The 14,677-nt window shown below is 43.0% G+C and overlaps 1 protein-coding gene across 1 annotated transcript; it reads left to right on the forward strand.

Moving 5' to 3' along the window:
- Positions 1–10,657: 10,657 nt before the first annotated feature.
- LOC138305859 (uncharacterized) lies at positions 10,658–11,617 on the forward strand. Its single transcript, XM_069246121.1, has one exon. It carries the CDS (start codon positions 10,658–10,660, stop codon positions 11,615–11,617), a length of 960 nt encoding a protein of 319 aa, XP_069102222.1.
- Positions 11,618–14,677: the final 3,060 nt, after the last annotated feature.

The following is a 14,677-nucleotide window of genomic DNA, read 5'->3' on the forward strand; positions in this document are numbered from 1 at the left end:
GGGGGGGGGGGTGTGGGTTTTTTCTGACAAATGGGGGGGGGGGGGGGGGGGGATGACAAATCTGGGGGGGGGGGGGGTGGGGGGGGGTGGGGGGGGGGGGGTGGGGGGCCTGGTGATGGGGGGGGGGGGGGGGGACAAATTGGGACCACTATAACACCGGGGGGTGTGGGGGGGGTGGGGACCACTATAACACCGGTGGTGATGACAAATCTGCCGGGGGGGGGGGGGGGGGGGTGGTGGTTTTGGGGGGGGACAAATCTGGGGGGGGGGGGGGGGGGGGGGGGGGGGGGGGGGGGGATGACAAATCTGGGGGGGGGGGGGTATTGGGGGCCTGGTGATGGGGGGGGACCACTATTTGGGGGGGTGGGTGGGGTTTTTTTGACAAATCTGGGGGGGGGGGGGGGGGGGGACAAATCTGGGGGGGGTTGGGGTGATGGTTTTTTCTGACAAATCTGCCGGGGGGGGGGGGGGTGGGGGGGGTGGTATTTTGGGGGGGGGGGGGGGACCACTATATGGGGGGGTGGTGGGGTCTGGGGTGCCGGGGGGGGGGGGGGTGTGACAAATCTGGGGGGGGGTGTTGGGGGGGTGTTGGGGGGGGACAAATCTGGGGGGGGGGGGGGGGTGATGGTTATTTTTGACAAATCTGGGACCACTATTTGGGGGGTGGGGGGGGGGGGTGATGTTTTTTCTGGGTTGGGGGGGGGGTGGGGGGGTAACACCGGTGGTGGGGGGGGTGTCTGGGGGGGGGGGGGGGGGGGGGGGGCCTGGTGATGGGGGGGGGGGGGGCCTGGGGGGGGACAAATCTGGGGGGGGGTGGTGTGACAAATCTGGGGGGGGGGGGGGGGGGGGTGGGGGGGGGGGGGGGGGACCACTGGGTGGGGGCCTGGTGGGGGGATAAATCTGGCCGACCACTGGGGTGGGGGTGATGTGGGGGGGTGGGGGGGGGGGGGCCTGGTGATGTCTGGGGGGGGGGGGGGTGGGGGGGGGTGCCGGGGGGGGGGGGTGATGGGGGGGGGGGGTGGTGTGGGGGGGGGGGTGGGGGGGGGGGTGGGGGGGGTGGGGGGGTTGTGGGGGGGTGGTATGATCTGTTTGGGGGACAAATCTGTGGGGGGGGGTGGGGGGTGGGTTGTTGGTTTGGGGTGGGGGGGGATGACAAATCTGGGGTGGTGGGATGACAAATTGTGGGGGGTGGGGGTGGGGGCCTGGTTGACAAATCTGGGGGGGGGGTGGGTGTGGTTGGGGGGGGGGGTGGGGGGTTGGGGTGGGGGGGGGGGGGGGGCCTGGTGATGGGGGGGGGGGGGGGGGGGGGGGGGGGGGGAAATCTGGGGGGGGGGGGGGGGGGGGGTGGGGGGGGGGTGGGGGGGGGGGGGGGGGGGTGGGGTGGGGGTGACAAAAATCTGCCGGGGGGGGGGGGGGGGGGATGACAAATTGGGGGTGGGGGGGGGGGGTGGGGGCCTGGTGATGGGGGGTGGACCACTGGGGGGGGGCCTGGTGATGACAAATCTGGGACGTTGTATAACACCGGCCTGGTGATGGTGGGGGGGGTATTTGGTTGGGGGGTTATAACACCGGGGGGGTGGGGTTTTGACAAATCTGGGGGGGGGGGGGGGGGGTTGGGCCTGGTGGGGGGGGGGGGGGGGGGGGACAAATGTGGGACCACTATGTGGGGGTTGGGGGGGGGGGGTGGTATAACACCGGGGGGGGGGGATGGGGGGGGGGGGGGGGGGGGGGGGGGGTGGGGGGTGGATGGGGGGGGGGGGGGTGGGTGGGGGGGGGGGTATAACACCGGGGTGGTGATGGGGGGGTGTGGGGGGGGGGGGTGATGGTAAATCTGGGGGGGGGGGGTGGTGGGGGGGGGGGGGGACCTATGTAATTGTAATACATTTCAATGGGGTTGCAATGGGGGGGGGTTTGGTGGGGAAACAATTGTGGGGGGGGGGGGGGGGGGGGTTGGTGGGGGGGGGGGTGGTATGTTGGATAGATAAAACACATGGGGGGGGGGGGGGGGGGGGGGGGGGGGGGGGGGGGCTTACATGGGGGGTGGCCAAACATATCCATTTTCCGGTTATATTAACTTGTGGGGGGGGGGGTGGGGGGGGGGGGGGGGGGGGGGGGTTATATAGGTGTATGCTACATGTATAACTCTATGGGTGTTCACGAGAGTATGCTACATGTATAACTCTATGGGTGTTCACGAGAGTATGCTACATGTATAACTCTATAGGTGTTCACGAGAGTATGCTCACATGTATAACTCTATGGGTGTTCACGAGAGTATGCTACATGTATAACTCTATGGGTGTTCACGAGAGTATGCTACATGTATAACTCTATGGGTGTTCACGAGAGTATGCTACATGTATTAACTCTATGGGTGTTCACGAGAGTATGCTACATGTATAACTCTATGGGTGTGTTCACGAGAGTATGCTACATGTATAACTCTATGGGTGTTCACGAGAGTATGCTACATGTATAACTCTATGGGTGTTCACGAGAGTATGCTACATGTATAACTCTATAGGTGTTCACGAGAGTATGCTACATGTATAACTCTATGGGTGTTCACGAGAGTATGCTACATGTATAACTCTATAGGTGTTCACGAGAGTATGCTACATGTATAACTCTATGGGTGTTCACGAGAGTATGCTACATGTATAACTCTATAGGTGTTCACGAGAGTATGCTACATGTATAACTCTATAGGTGTTCACGAGAGTATGCTACATGTATAACTCTATGGGTGTTCACGAGAGTATGCTACATGTATAACTCTATGGGTGTTCACGAGAGTATGCTACATGTATAACTCTATAGGTGTTCACGAGAGTATGCTACATGTATAACTCTATAGGTGTTCACGAGAGTATGCTACATGTATAACTCTATGGGTGTTCATATCACTGTAAATTCCAAGGAGTGCATTTTGATCAGAAGTACAATTGTATGGCATTTCTCTGGTGTTCACGAGGCTATAACTTAGCAATCAATACGAGTTATGAATGAGAGTGCTAATCTATCTGTGTCACGTGGTATAGATATGTGGTTTGGCACGCGACAAAATATAACGTATGGTCCTAACATTGACTGTCCTGTATATGAAGCAATTATTAAATGCAATAAATTGTAATTCAACAAAGAAAATCAATTATTTTCAGGTTTTACAAACACATCCAGATTCGAAACCGATATTTAGTTTAATTTAAGTGCAATGTAATATACTGGATCTGTATAAACCGATATTTAGTTTAATAAAAGTGCAATGTAATATACTGGATCTGTATAAACCGATATTTAGTTTAATAAAAGTGCAGTGTAATATACTGGATCTGTATAAACCGATATTTAGTTTAATAAAAGTGCAATGTAATATACTGGATCTGTATAAACCGATATTTAGTTTAATAAAAGTGCAATGTAATATACTGGATCTGTATAAACCGATATTTAGTTTAATAAAAGTGCAATGTAATATACTGGATCTGTATAAACCGATATTTAGTTTAATAAAAGTGCAGTGTAATATACTGGATCTGTATAAACCGATATTTAGTTTAATAAAAGTGCAATGTAATATACTGGATCTGTATAAACCGATATTTAGTTTAATAAAAGTGCAATGTAATATACTGGATCTGTATAAACCGATATTTAGTTTAATAAAAGTGCAATGTAATATACTGGATCTGTATAAACCGACGATATTTAGTTTAATAAAAGTGCAATGTAATATACTGGATCTGTATAAACCGATATTTAGTTTAATAAAAATGCAGTGTAATTTAACTGGATCTGTATGAACGTTGACATTTAAGTATTGTTATGCAATTTCAGAAAAAAAACATTAGACAATAAATTCGAAATACTAGGATGGTTTCCTGAATAGGTTTTAATTGCAGTAGATACTCGATATATACGTACCGGAGACTGTAGTGTGTGTGAACGTACAATTTAGTTATATAACAAGATCTATGCACAGCTACAGGCTTATTTAAAAATGATTTATCTGCTTCAGCTTCCTGTTGACGTTTGTGGAGCAAAAATGATAATTTCGAAACGGATTTAAAATCTGTCACTAAAGACCAAACCGAGGCTAAGACAAAACGGACGCTAGGTTGTCCAAACCTCAATTATTTACGTCATGCCATTGATCCATATAATGACGTCATCAAGATTTCTCGAAACAAACTTAAGTTCAAAACTGTCTGTAAAGCCTCACTATACGTTAACTATCATCGAAAAATAAAAGTAAAGTTTAGCGGGGTTGGGGCGCAAGGCGGCGGGGGGGGATGGGTGTGGGGTGAAAGAAAAAGGAGTCGGGATAAAAGGGGGGGGGGTCCGTATCAGGTGGTGTGTGTGTGTTGAGGTGTAATTGGGGGGGGGGGGGGGATGGGGTTGGGGGTACATGGCTTGATAAAACGTTGAATAAGGTGATCAAAGTTCAGTGATAAATGTTGAATTAGGTGGTCATACATGTAGTTCACTGATAAATGTTGAACTATGTGGTCAAAGTTCTGTGATAAATGTTGAATTAGGTCGTCATAGTTCAGTGACAAGTTTTGAATTACTCACTGATAAATGTTGAATTAGGTGGTCATAGTTCAGTGACAAGCTTTGAATTAGGTGGCCATAGTTCACTGATTAACGTTGAATTAGGTGGTCATACTTCAGTGATAAGTTTTGAATTAGGTGGTCATGGTTCACTGATAAATGTTAAATCAGGTGGTCAAAGTTCAGTGATAAATGTTGAATTAGGTTTTCAAAGTTCAGTGATAAGTTTTGAATTAGGTCGTCATGGTTCACTGATAAATGTTGAATTAGGTGTTCATGGTTCACTGATACATGTTGAATTAGGTGTTCATGGTTCACTGATACATGTTGAATAAGTGGTCATGGTTCACTGATAAATGTTAAATTAGGTAGTCATAGTTCAGTGATAAATGTTGAGTTAGGTGGTCAGAGTTCAGTGATAAGTTTGAATTAGGTGTTCATGGTTCATTGATAAATGTTGAATTAGGTGGTCATAGTTCAGTGATAAATGTTGAATTAGGTGGTCATACATGTAGTTCACTGATAAATGTTGAACTATGTGGTCAAAGTTCTGTGATAAATGTTGAATTAGGTCGTCATAGTTCAGTGACAAGTTTTGAATTACTCACTGATAAATATTGAATTAGGTGGTCATAGTTCAGTGACAAGCTTTGAATTAGGTGGTCAAAGTGCACTGATAAAAGTTGAATTAGGTGGTCATAGTTCAGTGATAATTTTTGAATTAGGTGGTCATGGTTCACTGATAAATGTTGAATTAGTTGGTCAAAGTTCAGTGATAAATGTTGAATTAGGTTTTCAAAGTTCAGTGATAAGTTTTGAATTAGGTGGTCATGGTTCACTGATAAATGTTGAATTAGGTGTTCATGGTTCACTGATACATGTTGAATTAGGTGGTCATGGTTCACTGATAAATGTTTAATTAGGTAGTCATAGTTCAGTGATAAGTTTGAATTAGGTGTTCATGGTTCATTGATAAATGTTGAATTAGGTGGTCACAGTTCAGTGATAAATGTTGAATTAGATGGTCATAGTTCAGTGACAAGCTTTGAATTAGGTGGCCATGGTTCACTGATTAACGTTGAATTAGGTGGTCATAGTTCAGTGAGTGATAAGTTTTGAATTAGGTGGTCAAAGTGCACTGATAAAAGTTGAATTAGGTGGTCAAAGTTCAGTGATAAATGTTGAATTAGGTTTTCAAAGTTCAGTGATAAGTTTTGAATTAGGTCGTCATGGTTCACTGATAAATGTTGAATTAGGTGTTCATGGTTCACTGATACATGTTGAATTAGGTGGTCATGGTTCACTGATAAATGTTTAATTAGGTAGTCATAGTTCAGTGATAAATGTTGAATTAGGTGGTCAGAGTTCAGTGATAAATGTTGAATTAGGTGGTCAGAGTTCAGTGATAAGTTTTGAATTAGATGTTCATGGTTCATTGATAAATGTTGAATTAGGTGGTCATAGTTCAGTGATAAATGTTGAATTAGGTGGTCAAAGTTCAGTGATAAATGTTGAATTAGGTGGTCAAAATTCACTGATAAATGTTGAATTAGGTGGTCATAGTTCAGTGACAAGTTTTGAATTAGATGGTCAAAGTTCAGTGATAAATGTTAAATTAGGTGGCCAAAGTTTAGTGATAAATTTTGAATTAGGTGGTCATGGTTCACTGATAAATGTTGAATTAGGTGGTAATAGTTCAGTGATAAGTTGTGAATTAGGTAGTCATAGGTCATTGATAGATGTTGAATTAGGTGGTCATGGTTCACTGATGAATGTTGAATTAGGTGGTCAAAGTTCAGTGATAAATGTTGAATTAGGTGGTCATGGTTCACTGATAAATGTTGAATTAGGTGGTCAAAGTTCAGTGATAAATGTTGAATTAGGTGGTCAAAGTTCAGTGATAAGTTATGAATTAGGTGGTCATGGTTCACTGATAAATGTTGAATGAGGTGGTCATGGTTCACTGATAAATGTTGAATTAGGTGGTCATAGTTCACTGATAAATGTTGAATTAGGTGGTCAAAGTTCAGTGATAAATGTTGAATTAGGTGGTCATGGTTCACTGATAAATGTTGAATTAGGTGGTCAAGATCAGTGATAAATGTTGAATTAGGTGGTCATGGTTCACTGATAAATGTGGAATTAGGTGGTCAAAGTTCGGTGATAAATGTTGAATTAGGTGGTCAAAGTTCAGTGATAAGTTATGAATTAGGTGGTCATGGTTCACTGATAAATGTTGAATTAGGTGATCATGGTTCACTGATAAATGTTGAATTAGGTGGTCATGGTTCACTGATAAACGTTGAATTAGGTGGTCATGGTTCACTGATAAATGTTGTATTAGGTGGGCATGGTTCACTGATAAATGTTGAATTAGGTGGTCAAAGTTCAGTGATAAATGTTGAATTAGGTGGTCAAAGTTCAGTGATAAATGTTGAATTAGGTGGTCATGGTTCACTGATAAATGTGGAATCAGGTGGTCAAAGTGCAGTGATAAATGTTGAATTAGGTGGTCAAAGTTCTGTGATAAGTTTTGAACAAGGAGCCGCAAAGCTTGGCATTATCCCCCGCGCCCAGTTGTGTATGAAAGCTCAGGCACAACTAGAGCACTAGCCTAACATGTACAGAAAGTTTCGTGTAGCCAAATTGAACGGTTTTCGAGTTATAGCCCGGAATAGAAAGGAAACTTTAATAATATGGTATTTTTGAATAAGTTTCCATGGTAACAGAAAAAGTATCGAAAATGAAAGGTTCCCATTAGCAAAAGGCACAACTAGAGCACTAGCCTAACATGTACAGAAAGTTTCGTGTAGCCAAGTTGAACGGTTTTCGAGTTATAGCCCGGAATAGAAAGGAAACTTTAATAATATGGTATTTTTTAATAAGTTTCCATGGTAACAGAAAAAGTATTGAAAATGGAAGGTTCCCATTAGAAAACGGCACAACTAGAGCACTAGCCTAACATGTACAGAAAGTTTCATGTAGCCAAGTTGAACGGTTTTCGAGTTATAGCCCGGAATAGAAAGGAAACTTTAATAATATGGTATTTTTGAATAAGTTTCCATGGTAACAGAAAAAGTATCGAAAATGAAAGGTTCCCATTAGCAAAAGGCACAACTAGAGCACTAGCCTAACATGTACAGAAAGTTTCGTGGAGCCAAGTTGAACGGTTTTCAAGTTATAGCCCGGAATAGAAAGGAAACTTTAATAATATGGTATTTTTTAATAAGTTTCCATGGTAACAGAAAAAGTATTGAAAATGGAAGGTTCCCATTAGCAAAAGGCACAACTAGAGCACTAGCCTAACATGTACAGAAAGTTTCGTGTAGCCAAGTTGAACGGTTTTCGAGTTATAGCCCGGAATAGAAAGGAAACTTTAATAATATGGTATTTTTGAATAAGTTTCCATGGTAACAGAAAAAGTATCGAAAATGAAAGGTTCCCATTAGCAAAAGGCACAACTAGAGCACTAGCCTAACATGTACAGAAAGTTTCGTGTAGCCAAGTTGAACGGTTTAGGAGTTATAGCCCGGAAACGATACTCGGACGGACGGACGGACGGACGCACGGACGGACGGACGGACGGACAGAGCCCAAATCAATATCCCCCGCAAACGCGTTTCGCGGGGGATAATTAGGTCGTCATGGTTCACTGATAAATGTTGAATTAAGTGGTCATGGTTCACTGATACATGTTGAATTAGGTGGTCATGGTTCACTGATACATGTTGAATTAGGTGGTCATGGTTCACTGATAAATGTTGAATTAGGTGGTCAAAGTTCAGTGATAAATGTTGAATTAGTGGTCATGGTTCACTGCCATGTTGTGTTTAAGGTGAATCTCTATGTCACCTGACAATGCTGTAATGTATTTCTACTCCTACTAAAGATTACCCGTTGTTTTAGGTTGAAAATTCCTTGATTTGAATTTGTTTGGGATTTTCTAATGTATTTTATAAATGAAAAATAAGCACTCTTCTGAAATAAGAATTATTAACAAAACAAACAATATCGATATTGTACTCTATTCAGACCGATAAGAATTTCACTATCTTTTAAAATCATTTTTGGTAACTATGACCTAAGGTGGTTCTCCATTATCACTATGCCTGATAAATCCTCCCAAAAATAATCAGATTCAAGAAGATCGAACCAAGATGGAGCAGTTTGACACCACAAATCAATGTTCTTTCTCATCAACTGTTAAGTGACATATTTCGTTCTGATGGGAGCATAGATTGTGTGCGAAATTCACACTAAGATTTGGAGCTTTCCCTGATGATATTGATATTAGAAGCAATTTGTACACCGTAGTCAGGCGAACAATTAGTGTTATACAAGTAAAAGATTTCACTTTCCATGTCTTTAAATTTTTGACAGTTGGATATACATGTACACGGTAATTAATAATGATACAGATCATATCATTGACGTCTGATACCATTCATCTGAGCACATACTTTGATGACGACGCGCATGACTGAGTTTATGGGATGTACAACTATCGCGACATCTACGATAGTTTTTCACCTGAACAGACTGAAGAGATAGAAATAGATATGATTAGAGTAAATGTAGCATTAGGCTGCAGTGTTTCTCCTCCTTAACGCGTTAAGTGTTATACGGACGTGACTGAGTTAATCTAGAGAATTATTAACGCTCAGGCGGTGTGAGCGTGGAGGAGGCCTTAGACAATAATGACACGAACACACATTTTACTAACAGAGCCAAGCATTATAAAGATACAGACGGAGCCAAGCATCTTAATGATACTGATGGAGCCAATCATCCTAAAAATACTGATGGAGCTAAGATTCCTATTGACACAGACGGAGCCAAGCATCATAAATATACTGACGGAGACAAGCATCATAAAGACACTGACAGAGACAAGCATCCTAAAGATACTGATGGAGCCAATCATCATGAAGATACTGATAGAGCCAAGCATCCTAAAGATGCTGACGGAGTCAAGCATCCTAAAGATACTAGCGGAGCCAATACTGACGGAGCCAAGCATCTCAAATGTACTGACAAAAAAATCTGATTTACTCAAAGGCTCGACTGTGTATAGGTTTACTGGTTAACCCAGGGCCAGATATAGGTATTGTCATTTACTTACATATGTACTTACGACTAGCATAAAAACTGAAATGGTGAAGTTTTCCAACAGACACTGTTATCTGTGTATGACGTAAGAGGCTCGTGCTCACGTAAACATCAGACCGGTATACAATGTCTCCTTATCGATCTGATAGTCACAGTAAGTAGATTGAGTTAATTTACATTTCACTCTCAGTACCGCACTGATACATTTCACTTCAAACAATGCCACGCGCTGTAGCCGGGTCATGTCGCGCGCATTCAATTGAAGCGCGTGCTTTGCTATAGATCAAAGTGGCAGGTGTTTGTTTGATTGATTAGTTTCTATATCACCGCCAGCCTGACACACAAAAACCATATTATCACCTGCTAATTAACGATTTAATCAGGTCCGCGTCACAGGGACGCCCCCCAAACATAATATTTGTAAACGTTGGCTAACTTTTGTTTGAAGTTCCGGGGGAGTGCTACTCCGGCTCCCGATAAAGTAGCATTGATTTGTTCTCTTAACAATTTCATTAAAGTGATGTATATACTAAATTCTATTTCTAAATCCAATTAATACACACAGGTATGTCGATTTAATCATGTATATTATCATTGATAAACACTTCCATGTAGGTTTTGAACAACGGGGAAATCGGGATCAGATTTCAAACATTGAAGAAATCATATCACACATATAAACAAAGGTTATTTTTGTTTCTTGACATCTATTGTCTTCACTATTTCATCCAGCGACATGTTTAGATAGGAAATCCGACTTTGCTGACGTTTTTACAAGTATCGAGTTTGGTGAAGTTAAACTAACATGTCTAGAATTTGAGAAGGCGCGAGATTTAGTCAATTGGTAATTGGTTATGGTGAACTAAACTTCAGATTGTGGGAGGTGGCTCGAATCGGCGGGAGTTTGACTCAAGCAAGCCCAAGATAACAGAACTGAACGAAAGATGCCGGGGTCCCGGATAACGTCAAATGACGGGGTCCCGGATAACGTCAAATGACGGGACATAGCGGTATAGATAGGAGTAAGAAGGGACTGACGAGAGAAAGTGATGACGGGAGTAAGCGAGAACTGACGAGAGAAAGTGATGACGGGAGTAAGCGAGAACTGACGAGAGAAAGTGATGACGGGAGTAAGCGAGAACTGACGAGAGAAAGTGATGACGGGAGTAAGCGAGAACTGACGAGAGAAAGTGATGACGGGAGTAAGCGAGAACTGACGAGAGAAAGTGATGACGGGAGTAAGCGAGTGATGACGAGAGAAAGTGATGACGGGAGTAAGCGAGAACTGACGAGAGAAAGTGATGACGGGAGTAAGCGAGTGATGACGAGAGAAAGTGATGACGGGAGTAAGCGAGAACTGACGAGAGAAAGTGATGACGGGAGTAAGCGAGAACTGACGAGAGAAAGTGATGACGGGAGTAAGCGAGAACTGACGAGAGAAAGTGATGACGGGAGTAAGCGAGTGATGACGGGAGAAAGTGATGACGGGAGTAAGCGAGAACTGACGAGAGAAAGTGATGACGGGAGTAAGCGAGAACTGACGAGAGAAAGTGATGACGGGAGTAAGCGAGAACTGACGAGAGAAAGTGATGACGGGAGTAAGCGAGTGATGACGAGAGAAAGTGATGACGGGAGTAAGCGAGAACTGACGAGAGAAAGTGATGACGGGAGTAAGCGAGTGATGACGAGAGAAAGTGATGACGGGAGTAAGCGAGAACTGACGAGAGAAAGTGATGACGGGAGTAAGCGAGTGATGACGGGAGAAAGTGATGACGGGAGTAAGCGAGTGATGACGGGAGAAAGTGATGACGGGAGTAAGCGAGAACTGACGAGAGAAAGTGATGACGGGAGTAAGCGAGAACTGACGAGAGAAAGTGATGACGGGAGTAAGCGAAAACTGACGAGAGAAAGTGGTGGCGGGAGTAAGCGAGTGATGACGGGAGTAAGCGAGTGATGACGGGAGAAAGTGATGACGGGAGTAAGCGAGTGATGACGGGAGAAAGTGATGACGGGAGTAAGCGAGTGATGACGGGAGTAAGCGAGAACTGACGAGAGAAAGTGATGACGGGAGTAAGCGAGAACTGACGAGAGAAAGTGATGACGGGAGTAAGCGAGTGATGATGGGAGAAAGTGATGACGGGAGTAAGCGAGAACTGACGAGAGAAAGTGATGACGGGAGTAAGCGAGAACTGACGAGAGAAAGTGATGACGGGAGTAAGCGAGAACTGACGAGAGAAAGTGATGACGGGAGTAAGCGAGAACTGACGAGAGAAAGTGATGACGGGAGTAAGCGAGAACTGACGGGAGAAAGTGATGACGGGAGTAAGCGAGAACTGACGAGAGAAAGTGATGACGGGAGTAAGCGAGAACTGACGAGAGAAAGTGATGACGGGAGTAAGCGAGAACTGATGAGAGAAAGTGGGTGATGACGGGAGTAAGCGGGAACTGACGGGAGAAAGTGGGTGATGACGGGAGTAAGCGGGAACTGACGGGAGTAAGCGGGAACTGACGGGACGACATAGAATGGATTTGTGTTTTGTACATGTACGAGAGTATCATATGATGGAAAGAATTGTGCGTACTCGATCGTGGAATTCCAGATAGGGCCGACTGACCAGTATGACGCGTGCATGACGAATTTTGTTGGTGACCAAATCGATAACAGTTTTATGTTACAAGTTTTCAATTGACTGGTCATGATTTGTCACTAAATATAAACTTCTAAGTGAGCGAGACGCTTGTAACATAAGTCTGTGTCTCCTACACACTCGACATGTCACATTCCTTGAGGCCGTCATTAGTGGGGATGCCGTTTACGCTCCACGGGCTGTCGAGACAGTCAATGGTCGCTAGGGGGCAGAGCGATAGGTCCATTAGAGGTATGGACGAGGGGTATCGTAGCATGGACACTTGTAGCACATGTATAGTGATGCCAACGGACGGAGATAGATATACACTTAATTAATAGTAAATGTTTTACTTAGCTCGCCAATCATTGACTACTTCACCCCATGTATCATTGTCAGGGTCACGAACGTGTTTGTTGATAATGATAGATGTTGTGACGCCCATGCCTTAGTCCTTCAGACGCTTTACCTAACGAGGCGCGCGTGTCCCACAGTTCACGGGTTTCTCACATAATGTTACTATGGTAACGACGTATTCCACATACTACGTCACCAGTTTCTCTCTTCGGGCAGACTGAAGGGGTCACAGATTTCATCTCTCATTCCCCCTTTATTTCAAGATTTTGCTCTCCTTAATAAATACACGGACGTGTGAACCAGTAGTCCGAATGTATGATTTGTAATTTGTGAACACATTTTTCGCAGACATGAGATTATAGTGTACGTACTTTGTTCACATGATATTATAGTGTACGTACTTTGTAGACATGAGATTATAGTGTACGTACTTTGTAGACATGAGATTATAGTATACGTACTTTGTAGACATGAGATTATAGAGTACGTACTTTGTTGACATGAGATTATAGAGTATGTACTTTGTAGACATGAGATTATAGTGTACGTACTTTGTAGACATGAGATTATAGAGTACGTACTTTGTAGATAAGAGATTATAGTGTACGTACTTTGTAGACATGAGATTATAGTGTACGTACTTTGTAGACATGAGATTATAGAGTACGTACTTTGTAGACATGAGATTATAGTGTACGTACTTTGTAGACATGAGATTATAGAGTATGTACTTTGTAGACATGGGATTATAGAGTATGTACTTTGTAGACATGAGATTATAGAGTACGTACTTTGTAGACATGAGATTATAGTGTACGTACTTTGTAGATATGAGATTATAGTGTACGTACATTGTAGACATGAGATTATAGAGTACGTACTTTGTAGACATGAGATTATAGTGTACGTACTTTGTAGACATGAGATTATAGTGTACGTACTTTGTAGACATGAGATTATAGTGTACATACTTTGTAGACATGAGATTATAGTATACGTACTTTGTAGACATGAGATTATAGTGTACGTACTTTGTAGACATGAGATTATAGTGTACGTACTTTGTAGACATGAGATTATAGTGTACGTACTTTGTAGACATGAGATTATAGAGTACGTGCTTTGTAGACATGAGATTATAGAGTATGTACTTTGTAGACATGAGATTATAGAGTATGTACTTTGTAGACATGAGATTATAGAGTATGTACTTTGTAGACATGGGATTATAGAGTATGTACTTTGTAGACAAGAGATTATAGAGTATGTACTTTGTAGACATGAGATTATAGAGTATGTACTTTGTAGACATGAGATTATAGTGTACGTACTTTGTAGACAAGAGATTATAGAGTATGTACTTTGTAGACATGAGATTATAGAGTACGTACTTTGTAGACATGAGATTATAGTGTACGTACTTTGTAAACATGAGATTATAGAGTATGTACTTTGTAGACAAGAGATTATAGAGTATGTACTTTGTAGACATGAGATTATAGAGTACGTACTTTGTAGACATGATATTATAGAGTACGTACTTTGTAGACATGAGATTATAGTGTACGTACTTTGTAGACATGAGATTATAGTGTACGTACTTTGTAGACATGAGATTATAGTGTACGTACTTTGTAGACATGAGATTATAGAGTACGTAATTTGTAAAGATGAGATTATAGAGTACATACTTTGTACACATGAGATTATAGAGTATGTACTTTGTAGACATGATATTATAGAGTACGTACTTTGTAGACATGAGATTATAGTGTACGTACTTTGTAGACATGAGATTATAGAGTACATACTTTGTAGACATGAGATTATAGTGTACGTACTTTGTAGACATGAGATTATAGAGTATGTACTTTGTAGACATGATATTATAGTGTACGTACTTTGTAAAGATGAGATTATAAAGTATGTACTTTGTACATATGAGATTATAGAGTACGTACTTTGTAGACATGAGATTATAGTGTACATACTTTGTAGACATGAGATTATAGAGTACGTACTTTGTAAAG

The sequence above is a fragment of the Argopecten irradians genome, chromosome 13, assembly GCF_041381155.1.
Source record: "Argopecten irradians isolate NY chromosome 13, Ai_NY, whole genome shotgun sequence".
NCBI lineage: Eukaryota > Metazoa > Mollusca > Bivalvia > Pectinida > Pectinidae > Argopecten > Argopecten irradians.

What these genes read in the sequence shown, in the direction of transcription:
- LOC138305859 (XM_069246121.1), top strand. Translation starts at nt 10,658, where the DNA reads ATGACGGGACATAGCGGTATAGATAGGAGTAAGAAGGGACTGACGAGA.